Source organism: Gavia stellata, chromosome 5 (assembly GCF_030936135.1).
Source record: "Gavia stellata isolate bGavSte3 chromosome 5, bGavSte3.hap2, whole genome shotgun sequence".
In the NCBI taxonomy this organism is placed as follows: domain Eukaryota; kingdom Metazoa; phylum Chordata; class Aves; order Gaviiformes; family Gaviidae; genus Gavia; species Gavia stellata.
Window position 1 is genome coordinate 17068422 of NC_082598.1, and position 17728 is coordinate 17086149.

The following is a 17728-nucleotide window of genomic DNA, read 5'->3' on the forward strand; positions in this document are numbered from 1 at the left end:
GCGGAGATTAGCGTGTTGTTGCTTGTGTTTTGAACTGCAGAAACAATGATCTCATCAGCAGTGAAGAAAGTAAGCTAACATTTATGCAGTGAACCATTTCTTGATACTTTGCAGTCTATTTCTTGACCCCCAAAGGAGAAGGGAGTTAAGTAATAATTAGAGGTACCCTTTTGGAAGATACAAAATCAGTATAATTGTTACCACAGTGACTGTGTTTATTTTTCATTTTTATTTTTGCTGTGAAAATGCAATATCTAAGCTCTGTATTCAGGTATTTGTTTGGTTTCTTTTTAATGGATCAGTAAATGTATGCTTTCACTTATGTATATATTTTTATGCAGTCTGATAATGATAAATTTAGGGAGATGCAAGAGGATGAATCCCACTTACCATCAAAAATAAAGTTTCGTGATTCTGTAAAAAAGCTTAAGCAAAAGTCCACAGTAAGTACCAATCCCTTCATTTCAATAACTGATATTAATTTAATTTAAACTTTATATGGCTTCATGATTCTGTTTGAAGAAGCAGACAGAATTCAGTCTTAAGCAGTGGAGAGGGTTTTATTTAATTTAAAAAGTCACAAACAGTATGTGCCAACAATTGAAGTATAAAAATAATTCGTCAAATATAAGAATGGCTTTGGGTCATTTGATTTAAAAAAAAGAATAAAGTAAATCCACCTGGACACAATTACTGGAGCTTGGAGGAAAAATGTTTCTTCTGTTTAAATCCTTTTTATTGAATGCCACCAATTGGCAGTTAAAGCAATTTACAGATTAGTATATTGATATTTATTAGCCACAAAATGCTACTACTAATTATTTTGTTAGAGGATTCATCCTAACACTGACGGTGCCTGGATCCTTCAGAGGCAAAATACCATTAGAAGTCTCTCTTCCTATCATTCACCTGGATATTTGTATTATGGCCAGAATTTAAACTTTGGCATTTCTCATTTGCAAATTGTTTATATTTAAAACAATAAGCTGGTTAAAATTAAACCAGGTAGCTTCTTTTAATGAAACGTGGCAAGAAATGTTTAATGAAGTAATGGTATAGCAATAGAGAAAGTTTCATGCATGATTTAAAAATTTCAGTCAGCTTCAGCATTTGGGTGAGTTCGCTTTGAGATAAAATAACTATTAACCTGTGACAAGTGTTTATACATGCTGTTATTGCTATTATTAATAGAAAGGTACCTTCATTTGCCCTAAATTTCTTACAAATGTCATGTTAAAGTATCTTTGTCTTCTTTTCTTAGTTCCAGAATGATTTTCCTTCTGCTGAAGAAGCATATAATTTCTTTACCTTCAATTTTGATCCTGAACCAGAGAGTATAAAGGCTGGAGCCAGGAAAAGGAATGAATTAAATGAAGAAGAGGAGGCAGAAGAAGAATGCGTAGAAACCCATGAGGATGAACAAGAGGAGGATGAAATGGTGTGAGCTATAGAATAAATGTTCACATTTTTATTCAGACTTCTTGAATTAATTGTAATCATCTGATACAAAAGAACAGCTTTTGTTTCTTTAAAAATTCTGAAAGCATACTTTCTGAAGATCTCCATTTTAAGAAATAATGAACTAACAGAGACGTTTGCACTTAAACTATAGGATGAAGATGTACGCCTAGTTAAAGATGATGATTTATTCGTTATAGGGCAGACAGCAGAAGATTTTCTAGTAAAGAAACCTGCTGATTGTGAAAGCTATTCTGAGCAACTGAAAAAGGAAAAAGAATTTCTCTTCACTCCCAGCATGCAAGCAGGTATGAAGATCATGCTTATCCATTTTGTTCCTGGATTTTGCATAGCATGGCACACTTTGATCTGCTGAAAAGTCTTGTATCAGACTGTCTCTAGCAGTAGAGAGGTATTTCATTGCGGTTCTCTGACAGTGATCATCCAGTCAAGTCTGAAAAGGTGTGACAAAATGGATTAACTAGGAACATGCCCACCTCAGCAGGTCACCAGCTGGTATGCTAGCAAGTGAACTTAGGGCACACCAGTTGCTCTGGTGTAATTACCTTAGTGCTGTCTATAGTAAACCCTCTTTCACTGAGGTTTAGCTATTACATTATTTAACATACGCAACAGGTTACTGGGTGCACACATTTAGGTACTAAGAGTGGCCCATGCACTGTACATTATAACTTATACTATTTTTTCACTTGGCCACATCTCCAGTTTTTTCCATGTGGCAGCTTTGTCAAAAGTCATGTAAGTAACGTAAGGATTTTTTTAATTCAAGGGGCCCTTTTCCCAAAACCTGATTTTGTGAATTGGAAATAGTTAGTCAACATTGATCATGTCTCTGACCTTTTCGCCTTATTCCCATAGAACTGCAAAGTCCAAAAAAATTGCTTTGTAATAGCACTTGCTATTTAATATTTGAAGTGGAAGAAACAGAAATGAGTCTCTCAGTGGTCTGTACCAGAATGGTATCAGCACAGCTTGCAATGCCATGCCATATTTGACGTTGGGTGCCTCTGTTTTTTTGTGTCTTGTAGCTTAGTTCTGACTGCTTCCAGTGCGGTCCACTGTATTCTGATTTAGGGGATAACTTTTATTGTATAGTATACAGTATAATCTCTCCCCATTTTGAGATTGCTCCTTGAAAAATACTGAGCCTATACACACCAGTGACATAGTCCTGCAGGCAGGCTTTAAAGAATTTCACCTGCTGTTATTGGGCTAACATGACTTTATGTGCATGTTCTATATTTTGTACAAGAGTAGCTTAAGCAAACCAGTAATAGTAGTTCAGATTAATCTTAGTTAAAGTTTCACTTTATATGGGAAAGGTTTAGAAATGTTTGTCTACTCAGTTGTTGCTGCTAAAGGGTTTTTACACTGTTGTGCAAGCAACTGTTAAAACTAAACTCCACTAAGTTATTTGAAGTATTGTTTTGGTGAGAAAATGTTTAATTATCTGTTTTGGAAAACTTGTGACAGTTCTATGATAGATTTAAACTGTGGATCTGTCTTGATTAAGAAAAGAACCTGTTTTGGTTATATATTTATTTCTTTTTTCCTAGTTAGGAAAATATTTCTGACGGCATGCTTAATATGCAGTGCCATTCATTTTAAGAATGGCATAGGCTCTTAGACAATTAATAAACTAGAACAGAGTTATAAGATATTTTACATGCTTTTCTATTTAATTTCTCATTAGTGCCCACTTCTGAGAAGATGCCTGGAAACATGCAGCCTAGGTACCTTGAGGATGAGGGTCTTTACACAGGAGAAAGGCCCTTTGTATCACAGTCTAATCAAAATATTGTAGAAAACAGAATACTCAGACAGGAGCAAGTAAGTCACCACTACCTTCTTAGTTGTCTTTTTAAAATCCTTTATTTATCAGAATTTTATTTTGTTACAGTTAAGTAGGTAGATGGTCATGGTAATATGGGGCTTTTACCTTTAAAATATTTAGCAGTATCAGATGTCAGGAAATGTGGATTTTTCGTAGGAGTGTATTTTAGTGTATCCCAATAGTCAGAGCACCAGACTTGGTCTTACAAAACTGGTGTCTTTTCCTGGCTCTGCTTGTAGCCTGTTGGGGAACAAATCACTTCACTTGTCTGTGCCAGAGTTTAGTTGCCATTACAATAGGGGTAATTATAATTTACTTTTTTTTATAAAATGCTGCGAGAGCTAGGGGTATGTATAAAGACTTATGCAAGAGATGGGCACTGTTGTTATTATTTATTAGAAGATCATAACAAAAGGAAGGAATATGGAATGGCTGTTTTCTGTGTCCATTGAAGATAATATGAAGTAACAGACTTGCAGAAATTTGCTGATCAGACTGTAAGGATAATTAAGTATCGGTATAAATTATCTGGAGAGGTTTTAGAATCCTTTTAGTTTTTTAAGAATGGCTTATGGAAACACCTGTGAAGGTGGCTTGGATATATTTTATCCTGCTATATTAAATTCCTATACACAGTAACATCTGTATAGTCTAGTATAAATTTAAGCTACTATACAGTAGTTGCCCTTTAAATTTTATTATGATTCTGTGAATTCTTTGTGGGCTAGCAGAGGTACTTTTTTGAATCAGATTGGGAATATTTGGATGTAAAATTTTTAACTGGCCAGCATCAACCCAGTTAGTTTCCTGGTTTGCTTCACCGTGTTACCACATCAATGTTTGGTTCTAGGGTCAGCTTAAACCAGATGTGGGAGTGACAGGCCAGCATCTTTCAGCAGCTGCGCTGTTTTAAGCTATTCTTGATTCCAGATCATGAGAGCAGAGGTGTGTAAGATACTTACCTCACCTGCTTTCATAGATGCTGTTTAATTAGTTCAGGTTGTGGACTAGAAGAGTTGAGAGATGCTTTGATAAATGATCTCTCTGAGCTGCTAGTTAGCTCTTTAAATCTTTTGCTTTATGATTTTTATAATCCAATTTGAAGATGTGGATGGTAGTCTTGTGTAAAACATAATTCTTTCAATTTTAGTGATTTAAGAAAACGTAACATCTAAATGTTAAGTGATGTAAGTGTTGGGTTGTTTTTTTTTTTTTCTTTCAAATCTGTAACACTGAAGGTTGAAGGAAAAAATTCAGTGTATTTAAAGTTTGAGCAAGCTCTTGATTTCAAAACTTACGTGTAGTATATTTGAAGATTTCACTTTGGTGTCTTATAAAAGTTTTGGTTAATTCAGTCATGAACAATTCATAGTCACCTTTTCTTCTGTAATTGCTTTTCATAAGAATTACAGTTTTGCAAGTTATTACTATATAAAGTAAGAAACAATTTAAAATTATGTTTTTATCTGTAGGGGAAAGAGTGGTTTGGTGACGACGGCAAAATCTTAGCATTGCCTAATCCAATTAAACAGTCTTCTACTAGGCCTCCAATATTCTCATTGGAAGAAGGCATTGCACCAGAACTTGAAACAGTGTATAGAAAGGTAGGGATATTTCATATATGTGGTTCCTGAGACCCAATATCCCAGTTGTTCTGTACCAGAAACCCTGGTGAGCTGAAGGGTTTTGTGCTAAGAACCATGAGTACTGACTGCTTTTTGGGGTTCCACAACTGGTCTTTAAATGTGCTGTACATTTTCAAGAGTATTCCACCTGTATTTTCTGTAAAAATAATGCATACAAAAGGATGAAGAATTTAGCTGCTAGTACTGGTTAAAATAGTAAAGTCACAGTCCATGACAAACTGCTTCAAGTCTGTGAGTCACTAAGGTCTCTGTGAGGCACCCTTAGATAATGTCACGCCAAAGTAGGGTAGTTCCTATATTAGTTCCTATATTAGTGTTGACAGACTTGGTGATCAGGACAGAAGTGCTCTCTGCAGCTTAAGAAAGAAATAATTGAAGGGCATGTGTGTGATGGTTATTTTACAGTGATGGAACTCTTCCAAAATAAGTCTTTACATGCAGTTCACTCATGTAGAAAGCAACTAATTTTGAGTTATGTTGCATCAGTTCACATCTTTTTTTGTTTCTTTGGTTTTCCCTCAACCACAGCATACCTACACTGGCAAACAGCAGTTGCAGTGTGCAGTCAGTACAAAGCAAAATAAGTTTTAATTAAAACCATTCAGCAGGCTTTAAGCAAGCTCTAATTGTTCGGCTTGTTAGCACTCTATTACCCTCTTGGAAAAACTGACTTTTTAGACTCTAAAGTAGATTACTCTTTTGGGGGGTACAAGTGTTTCTGTCTGCTGCTGTTGGTACAGATTTGAATGCTTCCCTTTAATTGATTCTGGTTACAAATACGTAATTCTCGGGATGCATCCAGTACCACAGATCTATGCAGGATGTTTCTGCAAGCAGGAAAAGTGGTAGCTGCTTAGATCTTAGTAAAGATAGGCTGAGAGAGCTTATGTTTCAAGAACACTATGTTTACATGAATAGTGACATGTAAATACCCAAATTGCTGTTGAAAGTAAGACATTAAGCTTAGGGGTCCTTTATGGGGAGAAAAATAGTTAAAGCATAAGGAATTCAAAGCTGTCATTTTTATGACAGAATATGTCATATTAAACATTTTGATGAAAAACTGAATGTGAAAGGATCAGGTGGACGTAAGTGTGTTTCGTGCCATTTATACCAGTCCTGTAAAAGCGCTATGCAGCAGCTGAATTCCCCTCGCAATCCCCCTTTTTCCAGTTCTTATGAAGGAGCTGCAATGAACACTACGTAACTAACAACTTCATCTGCTGTGGTACCAGAATAACTCTGATGAATCTCTTCTGAAGAATTCTAAGAGGGGAGCAGCAGTGGTCAGGCAGGAGGCACTGCTAATTCTCTTCTGATTTCAGTAACCTGAGGATATAAGACATGATTGCTATTCGGTTGCAGTGTGTTGAAGTGGACTCTAAGCTTTCATTGGGCTTTGTTGATGTGAATTTCCCTGGCATTAGAATGGGGAAGCAAATCACGTATGTCCTCTTCTGCACAATCCCAGGGGTCTACAAGGAAAGCTGCTCTCTGAGAGCTGGACTGTTTATCTTAGAGCTCAGTTCTAAGAGGAAATAAAGCAATACTAAACAAACAGGTAAAAAGAGAACTAGCAGGCTTTTCTTTTTCCAATTCAGTGTCATCGTCTTCATTGCTCAGCGAAGCCTGCAGTACAGGCAGATTACTTCTTATTTCAGCCTCATATGGGCTATCAAAATCCTGTTGTGTAGAATACCCATGGTGGTTTTATGCCACCCATTGTCAATAAAGCAAAGAGGTTACTGCAGAAGCCTTTACAGTTTAAGACTCAGTAGTTAGATGGTAAGCAGTACTAAATGGGTCATTTTCTATCACAGAATCTCTTTGCAAGATAGTTTTGTCAGGGCTTGTAAATCCATTTTATTCTTTTTTTCTTTCAGGCAATAAAAATGACAGCTGCCAATCAGTATCTTGTTGGACCTGGAGATTTTCAGGGGCCATTTCAATTGGATATTGATATTTCTGGACTGATATTCACCCATCACCCCTGTTTTAGCCGTGAGCATGTATTAGCAGCTAAATTGGCTCAGTTATATGATCAGTATTTAGCAAGAAAACAGAAGAATCTTACCAAACTTCTCACAGACAAGGTATTTCTGTTCCATCATCGTAGCTTCTTGAGATAATGATGTGACAGTTTAAGGTAAAAGCTGGATTTGTTTCTTCAGAGTAGAGTGATGAAATTCTAATTGTATGTAGTGAATGGTGTTCTGTCAGAAGGTAAAAACCTAAGTGTTTCACCTAGGTTGATGTGTGTTCAGTGCAGAACTACATTTTTAAGATTATTAATGTCTTTGAATTTCTATTTAAAATGAACTCTATGCAGGTTCTGAGGTAAAGAGAATATAATTGTTAAAATACAGTAACATTTACGTAGTATTCCTTAGAGTATCCAAAATGTTTTCCAGTGAATGACAGATAAGACTTTACAGGATTGTGCACAGCAGACACTCTGATAGGTAGACAGCAAAAGACAGTATTGAAGGATGAAGGGAAGTTAGTGAAGTTTATTTTCAGTTGTCAATTAAAAGTAAAAGGAAGCAGTTTAATTTCACCAAAGTCTACAAAAGTTGATGACCCATTTTCAGGTATGTATCCATGACAGATGCTGTGTTTTAAATGCATACTGTTGTCACATTTATTATGTCATTCTTGTAACATGGCAAAACCCTAGCCAAACATAGACTCTTCTGTTCCTGGCTGAGTTACTGACTTGCTAGCTGACCTTGGCTGGGCTGCTTACCCTCTGCATACCATCACTCCTCCTCCACCTGTACACTGGAAGTAATCATAGTGGTCTTCTGTGGTGTAAATTTGTACATGAATGTTAGTCATTGTTAGTACAATTCTAATATCATCAGGGCACACAAGAACATTTTTAGAGCATTCTAAAATCTTTGGATTTTGAAATCTGAAAGGATAACAGTTCTTGAGAAATGTGAGGTAAATATTGTGATATTGTGTAGTAGGGCTGGTCTGGTAAAATAGTTTGATTATTAAGTACATATAAATTCAGCTATCCATAAATTAAAGGTGATGATGATTCTCTACCTTAAAGGGCTATTATAAGGGAAAAATAATCACTGTATGCAAGGTCACTTTTATATTACTGTAATGAGGGTCAGTAGGTGCTGTACAGATACTTCTGAATTTTGGTATAAAGCATTAGGTTGTAGTTCTAATGCTGGCCAAATATTTCATACAGGGTCTCAAAATAATTATTTGAGATACTTTAGTCTGTCATTACTTTTGAAGGATTGGTTTTAGTTTTCCATGAAACAGTGAAATAGGACATTTGGGTTCTCCGTGCCTGCATTACAGAATCCTACGTGTGGAAGGGATTTCCTGAGTGTTTCCACAATACTTTGCCGTATTGTAGGCAACTGCATAATATATTTTTCATAAACAGATTTTAACAATTGGGTATTTTAGCCACCATTCTGCTATTGACAGGCAGTTTTAAAACCTGTTCCCTCTAACAATCTGGCCATTGAATAATGACTGTTGCAGCCAAATTGTTCTTAAGCCTAAACAACTCTTCCTCCCTTTCCCCTTCCCCCCCCCAACATGTCCCTGTGGACTTCTCCTTATCCATTCCTGATGCTTGCTCTTTGTATCTTAAAATATGTCACCTTTCAGTCCTCATTTTGGCAGGCTAAAGAAACTGCATTTTCTGTCCCCTTTTATAAAACATGCTCTTTGTGCCCCAGATGATACTAGCAGCTTTCCATGTGTTCAGTTATTCTCTCTTTGAAAATTTCTTTCAATGTCTTTTTTTTTTTTTTATACCAGTGAGTTTCATATTGTGGTTGCCCATGTATGTTTTCACCTGTATGCTTCCTGCTCTCCAGTTATATTCTCTCTCCAGTTTGATAGATTTGTTTAAAGAATTTTTGCTCCTTGATCTGTAATTTCATTGTTTCTGGTTTGGATGTAGTTGCTTTCGTCTCCTGCAGTGCCATTAGCCATTCTGGTTTCACATTCAGTATTATCCTTAAGGAGATCTACAGCAACATAATAACGAAAATTTTAGTTCCTATCTTACTGCTGTTTCTTATTTTTCTCTCTTCTTATAGCCAGTCCTTCACATTCTCTTGTCTTCACAGCCATGTATATTTTTTGCATTCTCCTAAACTAGGTGTCTATCTTCCATGTAATCGTTTGATGCCTATCTTCAAATCTTAGTTGAGGGGTGGCCTCTTGTCTCAACAGCATGGCTTCAGAAGTGCATTTGAACTGTTCCATTGCTCCCAGTTCTGTCTCGTCCTTAGACCTTCTCTTCTTCCAGTTGTTACATGCAATATATTATGCTTAAATGCTTTGTTGCAAGGTGCCCAGCTTCTGTAAGGCACTCATCAAATCCACAATCCACTCATTTATTTTTCTAGGGTTACCTTTAGTGGCCCTTCCTAATCCCAAAAACACCTTTTCTAGAAGGTGGTTTTTTTTGGCAGGCTCTTTTTTTCCTACCCCTTTGATTCATGAGCTTTCAGAATAAACTCTAGATCAGTCTTGTCCCCTTGTTTAGATCTGTCACAGTGATCAAAGTCAGTAAATCTCCCTCATATGTCCAGGGATCCTAATTAGAATTTCATCTTGAAGAATCAGCACTTACAGACATGGCAAAACCGTGTAAATAAAGAATCAAGACAATTCTGTTATGTAGTAACTAGCTCTTTCATGTCAAGGTGCATTACACTGTATGCCTCACAGATGTCAAACCGTGTGTTTAATTGTTTGTTTGTTTAAGCTGCATGCTTTGAGGAACGCTGTGCAATGTAGCATAGACGGTGGTGGTGCTGGTATTCCTAGTCCTGTGGCACAACAGAGCATACTTGAATACAAAGTTGAGATCAGGTAGGTATTGAATCATTAAATCATTGCTTTTTAAAACTGTATTCCTTTTTTTCCTTTCCATGCTGTTGCAGAATATGATTCATGTCAGACTTTTAAATTCTGCTGTAAACAGCTCTAGAAGAATTTTGGGGGCTTAAGAGTTCTTACTGATAAGTTGAGTAAAGAAAATATAGCTTAGGGTGAAATCTTGATTCAAAAATAGTCTAATTTGATGAACTTTATTAATTAGTAACTATTTACTGGTGTGTTTCGCACAATTAAAATTTAATTAAAATAAGGTTTCAATAGACATCAGCTGGCTGCATGAAACTCACAACAATGCAAGTGATGTAATTTTTTGAACGGGCAAAAGCCCTAGTTTTTTCCGGTTTCTTCCTCATTACGCAAGTGTTCTTGATTCAGTTCCCATTCGTAGGTATTTTGGCCATGTTTTTGCCAATGGGTTAATATATATAAATTTTGTTTTACAAGATTACAGTTATTGTTCTTGGACAGTAACTGCGTAGTAAAAATATATTACAGTTTTTGGCTTGGTAGTGAAAGTTAGTGTGATTTTTGGCAAATGGACAGTGGTGAGTTGTAAGTGTAAGCAGTATGATAAAAATAACTTATTTTGGAGGTCTGTGCTGAACAGCCTTTTAACTAGTAGATACTTAATAAAAATCTGAAAGTGGGCAGTAATGTATTAATTTATATAAACAGAAATTTACAAGGATGTAATGTGTCACAAGATAACGTAATATTTTTTAAAAATAGATTATTTTTTTTTAATAACAATTCTAATTTCAGCCTTGAAATCTACATCTGCTGACACTTACACATCCACTCATTACTCTTAGTTTGGGAATTACTTCTTCAGATTTTCATCCTTCAGGTACACTGTCTTGTAATACATTGGTCTCTGTGCAGGACATACAGAAGTCTGTAATGTGCTATTTTATATTGAAGGACAAAGTCTTCCTTCCATTGAAAAAGGAGTAGCTTTTATTAATATTTTCTTAACATATCTGCTAGAGGACTAGGAGCAGGAGGTGTGCAGTTACCATACAGTTCCTTAGAGACAGGAGCTCTCACTAGGGAAAGCATGAGAGTAGTAATGAGAAGGTTCACTGTTGAAAGGAGATTCTTGGATTTTGTCACCAACTCTGAGGCTTGCTTGATGGTTAAGTCTAATTAGACAGAATATTTCTTCTGGTTCTCTTAAGTGTTTTTCTAGGTCTTGAGTGCTTTAGTTTGGTGTCACATTATTATGAATCGGGAGAATCTCAGCTGAAATCAGTGAGATCAGTGTTGGCGTAAGTAATGTGAGATGAGCTTGGCTGGGATTTTTCTAGGGCTGTTCGTATCTGTAATTCTTCCTGGTTACAGCTCTTGCTGGAAGCTGTTACACACATGAGGCTCAGATGGGCTCAGGAATTTTTACTGTCATGGTGTTTAATACTAACTTGGACCACATATGTTGGTAAAAACATCTGACCTGCCTTGTCTCTCTTTTAACATTGCATTTCCCTGATGGTCAATGTAGTAGACTCATGAGAAATTACAGATGTGCAGAGAGCACAGAAAATAATTGTTTCCTCCACCCTCCAATAACATAACTGATGTGTACTCTTTGCTGTCTGAAAATCAGAGCTGTAGTTTTCCATCAGTTTGAGGAAGAAATGTCATCTGAATGCAGAAAACTTCTGCAAATTAGCAATTTCAGCCCTACTGTCCTCATTTGCTGAGGATGAAGCCAATGTATGCTGCGGATTGCAGGTTTCAGGCTCTTCTGGCTGATGTATTTTAGCAGAGGAGATTCTCTACTGAAAGGTCCTGCTTCCAAATTGAATACATTAGATAAGTGTAATTACTTACCTGTATGTTCCTCATATCTTTATGCTTTGTCTTCTAGCTTCATTTGGTAGACAAAGAAGAAAAGGTTGTTAAGCTGCATGGATAAGTAATATTCAAACTGCTAGCTAATGAAGTGGAGAAGTTACTCATATTGCTTTCTGGAAAGTCTGTATTTCATCTTTGTTTATTGTTTTTACTAAATTTGCTTAGGCTTTTAAATAATGTGTGATGTATTTCTTCTCTCAGCTCTAACTCAGCCTCCCTGTCTTCTATATTCTCTGAATATTACAAGTAGTAATGTGTTAGTTCACTTTTTTTTTTAATCTCTTTATTTTTACTAGACATGTTTAGCTATGAAGATAGTACTGGAAACAGTCTGTGCTTGTGCTGCAGAGACATTTACATCAGAAGTGTGTGTTGGTCATTAAAAGTGCTAATGAATAGCTCTTTTACAAACAGATTAGAGGGTGGAAATGTGAAATAGCAATTCTGAGGCAAAAAAAAAAGCCCTGTTAATTTTGTTTGTGTTAAGAATCTTGTAGGGCTGTTAAAGGACTTACATTACTTCATACATTTCTATGTTACTTCATCTCTGCAAGTCCTTTTTACTGGAGCTAGAAGCATGTTAAGTTTAAAACATATTTTGTAATGTACAATTATAATAACCATTACTTCATAGCAGCACCATAGGTTTCCTGGGCGGTTGTTTACATTAATTGACTTTAAAATGTTTTTAATAATGTACAGCTGTAATAAACATTTCAGAAAACTTTGAGATCTCTAGAGAATGAACTGTAATTGAAGTCAGATTGTCCAAAATGCAAGATACTAGACTACAGAAGGAAGTTAAATCCTGCCATCTTCAAGTCTGGGTTTTATGCTCCTTGGATTTAAAGCACTACAGCCATCAATCAAATTGAAACCCACATCATTTGTCTTTTGATATCGCAAGTTTTCACTCGGTTGTTCCACTGAGTTATACAATTCTGATTGATTTTGTGCATATGCATATATATTTCTAGGCAAACCAGAAGACTTCGTGATGCTGAACAAGAAAAAGACAGAATGTTGCTGAAGACCATAATAAAAGTTTGGAAACAAATTAAATCCCTTCGTGACTTTCAGAAGTTTACTAACACACCCATGAAACTTTATTTGAGGAAGTATGTTTTGATAACACTTTTTGAACTTCATTTGCCAGCAGTGGAGTTTTAATAAGATTAGTCAATTTGGGAACTCGCAACTCTGATATGAAGGGTGCAAAAGTAAGAATTTGAGTAGTGTCTGGCACTGGTTGAGCCTGCCACTGTTGTTTTTGAGTTTGGGGAGGAAGGAAGGTTAAAATAACAAGTAACAGAAAGGAATTTCTAAAGGCTAATGAGTAAAGAAAAAGTAATTATATTCATTGTGGATGGTAACTATCTGCTATCAACTCTTGAACTATCTATGCTAGTATTTATAAATAGAACACACTTTTGATATAATGAAATTAATTCATGGAGAAGTAGACTTACTGTGTTATAGACTTAATTGCAGCCCTTATGTTAATTTATGCAACATGTTGATAACTATTGTTTTGAAGGGAAGAGGTTGATCGGAGATTAGATGAAAAAGCATATGAAGCAGAAATTCAGGCTGAGATAAATGAATTACTAGAAGAATGTATGGAAGAATATGAAAAGAAGATGGAGGAGTATAAAACTGAGCTACAAGAGTGGAAATCCTGGAAGAAAACACAGGTTTGTTTAAATCATTCAGTTTCAGAAGAAAATAAAATTATTACTAAATGTGTTCAAAATTTGTCCTTCTAATACAGAAAAAAAAATCTATTTCAGGATAGTTACGCATACATTTTGTAATGTATTTACATACATTCTGTCTACTTAGAATTAGTTAGTAAATTAATTGTTAATTTAAAAAGTTAAAATGTGCTAGGTTTTTGTGGAGCATTGTCTTCCTGCTATTGATTTTCAGCACTTCAGCAGTTCTTTCTTTAATAGTTTTGCAGCATTCCCATCAAATTCATGTCCTTCTTGCAAGGAAAAAACATGGATGAATTTTGTGTGTGTTTGAGTGGTGAAGCAAAATAATTATGGGGTGTTTCTAATGAACAAGCAGTTGATGTCATCTCATGTAGATTTATGTTCAGGAATGTCCCAAAACTGAAAAATTTAGTTAATATTCTAGTCTTTTACCTCTGAAAAGCTTTATTGCTTATAATCTGTACTGTAGTTAAGGTCTCAGTTGTGCTTCAAGGGGATATTCACAAACACAGGAGCTAGAACAATACACTGCAACAGGATGATCTTTGAAATAGCCTCTGGCAGTGCCAGCAAAATCAAACTTGCTTTCATAGTTACATGGCAATGTACTGGATACCCCAGGGTAATGGTGGTTATACTTGAATATAATTACTGCCCAGTTTGAACACTGTGGATTTTTGGATGCCAAAGCAAAATAAAGTTTAAGGAAATGCTTCAAATACAGTTTTCAAGAATCTAGTGCATCTGCTGATACTTTTATGAAAAGTTTTGTCACATAGCAGCATCTATGGAAGGCATGTCAGATGTTTGAGGGGAAGCTGATCTGCCAGTATTGGAAATTCCTGTTATCAGAACATTAGTGGGCACATGACTTATTAGTATCATGTCAATTCACTCATAGGATAAGATGAATAACTGTAAACCCTAAAGTGAAGGCAGATGGTCTTGAGTATTGATCCTAATGGGAACTGTTCATCTACCTGTAGCGAGTTATGCTTTCACAAATACCATGGTGGGTAGTTCCAGCCAAAGCTGCTCTCAGCATCTTTTTATTGTGTTATTCACAAACTGTCTTGAGACTGAGATGACTGTGGTTCTTTCTGTTTAGAGTGAAATGTAGTACACAGACCTTCCTTTCATGCCCAGAAGTACTTCATTTTATTTTACTTAAAGTACTTTGTTGGTTGGTCACTGCTGTTGGTGTCTTACTAGCACAGATCACATGAATCTAAGGAAGACACTAGAGGAAGAAGAGACTAGATAAATTTAAAAGGAAATAAAAGAACAAAAAGGGTAACATGAAATTAGACCAAGAAAGAAAGGATATTTATTAATAAAAACATGTGAACAAGTTGTTTGACTAAATACTTCAGTTAGTGAGGAGAAGCTGTTTGCTTTCCTCACCTCCTCCTCTTTTGCTTATGGTGACTTAAATTATGAAGTGGCTGGTGCTTCCAAGCAAGCTGTACTTCCAAGTAATCTGTAAGTCTGCGGAAGGAGGGATTTGCTGGCAGTTGTTTATAGCTGAACATGCACATGATCACTGGAGTTCTGCCATTTAGGAGATGCTGAAAGGCATTCTTCTGTTTGGCATAGAGGAAGGGAGGGGATCATTCTGCTCATGCTAAAGATACTGCTAAGCTAAAAAGCTTGTGCTCCAAAGTTTGTGGCACATGTGCATTCACTTTGTCAATGTCTATGCGGACAATACATCTCTAAGAACTGTGTCTACTGGTTGAGTAACCTTCCTTCAATCCTAATAGAATGCACATGGTAACTCTGGCTAAATGAGAAGTCAGCTGCTAGCCAGAATGTTCAAGAAACTTGTTTATTTTGTAAGTTGGTTGGAAAGGTTAAATAAATGTTTTGTTTGAAGCACATTATTTTTTTGAAGCATATGAATGGAATGCATTGCTGAATTCTGAATCTGAAGTAGTACTATAGAATGAGAGAAATTTTATTTTTGTGTGTGGTGATTTTAAAATTAAACATGTATGAGAAATTACTGTATAACACTTGTGAATCAAGAGAACAAGAGGAAAAAAAATCTACTGATTGAAACAAGTTTAGGAAGAACATTATTATTTTTATATGCAGAAGTCCAAGAAGAAAAAGAAGAAAAAAGACATTCATGAAGAAGAATCAATAGAAGATTATGATCTTGGTGAGGAACTCGTAAAACCCATCCCACCTGAAATGGCCAATAGGCTGGAAATAGAGCAGCAGGTTAGAGAAAAAGCTGTCAACTGCAGAAGGAAACCTGGAGAGCCTGCTCTAATTCCTGAACTGGTCCTGTCAGCAAGCATAACTCCAACTGAGCTGTGTCCTCGGTAAGATAAATGTTGGCCTGCAAATTACTTTGTTTATGATTTTCTGCAGTTATTTATTGATTGATTGTACAACTTCAGAAGCATGTGCTAACCATTCTGTTTAGCCTAGTGATAAAACTTCTGCTTCTGAAGCTGATGCAACTTAATTTGTTTTCAAGTTGCATATAACCTTATATATACTGGGCTTGGACAATGCATGTCTACACATTCCCTTGGAACCTTCTGATGTTCCTTGAGCATCTGCATAGAACAGTGGTGTATATATAAAGAAGTTGTTTTCAGTGTAGAGTCTAGGTCACTTCTGGCAGTACCACTCTCACTAGCTAGTCCTTTACACCAGGCCTGTGCTATAGTCAACAAAGGGAAAATAAAGAAATCGTGTAGTAACCCAGAGATTTCACTGTGGATAAAAGAAATAAATTTACTTGTTTGTGTTACTTTCCACATTTACACACACAATTTAACATACATCTAGCAGATTTTAGTAATTTAAAAAATGCTTTGTTTCGTACTTATTCAGCAAATAGCCTCATCAAGGATTATTGCTTGGCTCTTCTGCTCCCAATGACTAAAAACTTCAAAATCTTAACTCAGTTTGATATAATTTCTCATGCTTTGGAGGAAGGGAGTAGAAGGGAATTTTCTTTCCCTAAATAACTCCTTTTATATGGAGGTGCCTTTAGTGGATCTAAAATTTGACCTGTTCATTTTTAAATCATTTTATATTAATGAGAAAATAAATCAATTGTTAAATAATAGTTTTAAAGGCATTCCTGTGTAGTGACACTTTCAGAAGAATACCATCTTTATTTAGGTGACTTCTCTTTCCCCTTGAGGAATCAGATTCTCATTAAAAATAACCAAAGAATAAAAATATTATTAAAGATTATATGACAGCTTGTTTGACATATTTACAGAGCAGAAGTTTTGCGACGAGAAGATGTGAAGAAACGCTCAGCATTTATAAAAGTCCTTTTCAACTCCAAAGAAGTATCGAGGACTGTTACCCGACCAATAAGTTCAGATTTCAGAGTTCACTTCGGACAGATTTTCAATTTACAAATATTCAATTGGCCAGAGAGTTTGAAACTACAGGTAGATAATGGTTTATCATAGTAACTTTTAAAAAGATAATATGAAATGTAATTACTCCTGTAATGCTTATATTTTGCTCTATGGTAGTGTTGTAAAGGCTGAAAAACCTGTGAAAGATCCTTTGTAAATCATCAGTGTTTTGTAGCCCTTCCTTTCTTCTCCAATCACAAACTTTCAACTTCACGGCTACATTTTTTATGCTTGTGCATATATATATAAAAAATATGCCTTTTATATATGTGTATATGTTATATGTAACATGACTATGGGCTGCATGGGGGAAATTAAATAATTGGGACTTGTGATTAAATGTGTTAGTGGAGCAGATTCTTAGTTTTAGAAAAACTGATCTGTGTTGCAGATAAACTTGCCAAAATGGTCATCTTAAAACGTTATTGTCCACACAGTAAAATGATCATAATGTTTGCTGGAGGGAGATAAGAAAAAAAATTCATTGCTAGTAATGTCCATATTGCACTTGACTTGATCAACAGTGCAGTTAAGTCAAACCACCCCCATTCCAAGTATGAATTAATGAATGAGTCACATGAATAACTTTCAGAGCCAATACAATATATTTTTAGGAGGAACACGGTCAGGATCCTAGCGCTCCTGTAAAATAACTTTTCCTGTTAGGTAACTTACCACTGGTCGTTCAGGGGAGGGTGTATACCCCTTGCCTGCTCCATTTATGTAATGCCCAAATTGAAAGAGAAAAGGAATATCATCATCTTGGATTAAAAACATCTGAATGGAGAAATCGCTCACATCACTCTGAGCCTGGCCAGGAAAGAGGGAAGCAGCCTGCAATACTTCCAGAATGGGCACTGTGATCCTTACCCTGTGTTTTGTGGTAAGGGAGAATTAGTGAGGCAGAATCCCTCT

At 35.9% G+C, this 17728-nt stretch overlaps 1 protein-coding gene across 1 annotated transcript in view; it reads left to right on the forward strand.

The window, feature by feature from the left end:
• The window catches only part of CC2D2A (coiled-coil and C2 domain containing 2A), a 63801-nt gene that overhangs the window by 11105 nt on the left and 34968 nt on the right, over positions 1–17728 (forward strand). Inside the window, exons 5-15 of the mRNA XM_059817900.1 lie at positions 362–443; positions 1262–1438; positions 1613–1766; positions 3173–3309; positions 4786–4917; positions 6843–7052; positions 9713–9819; positions 12678–12818; positions 13238–13394; positions 15519–15748; positions 16666–16843. Coding sequence (XP_059673883.1) covers positions 362–443; positions 1262–1438; positions 1613–1766; positions 3173–3309; positions 4786–4917; positions 6843–7052; positions 9713–9819; positions 12678–12818; positions 13238–13394; positions 15519–15748; positions 16666–16843 — 1705 coding nt within the window. The remainder of the gene's footprint in view (positions 1–361; positions 444–1261; positions 1439–1612; positions 1767–3172; positions 3310–4785; positions 4918–6842; positions 7053–9712; positions 9820–12677; positions 12819–13237; positions 13395–15518; positions 15749–16665; positions 16844–17728) is intronic.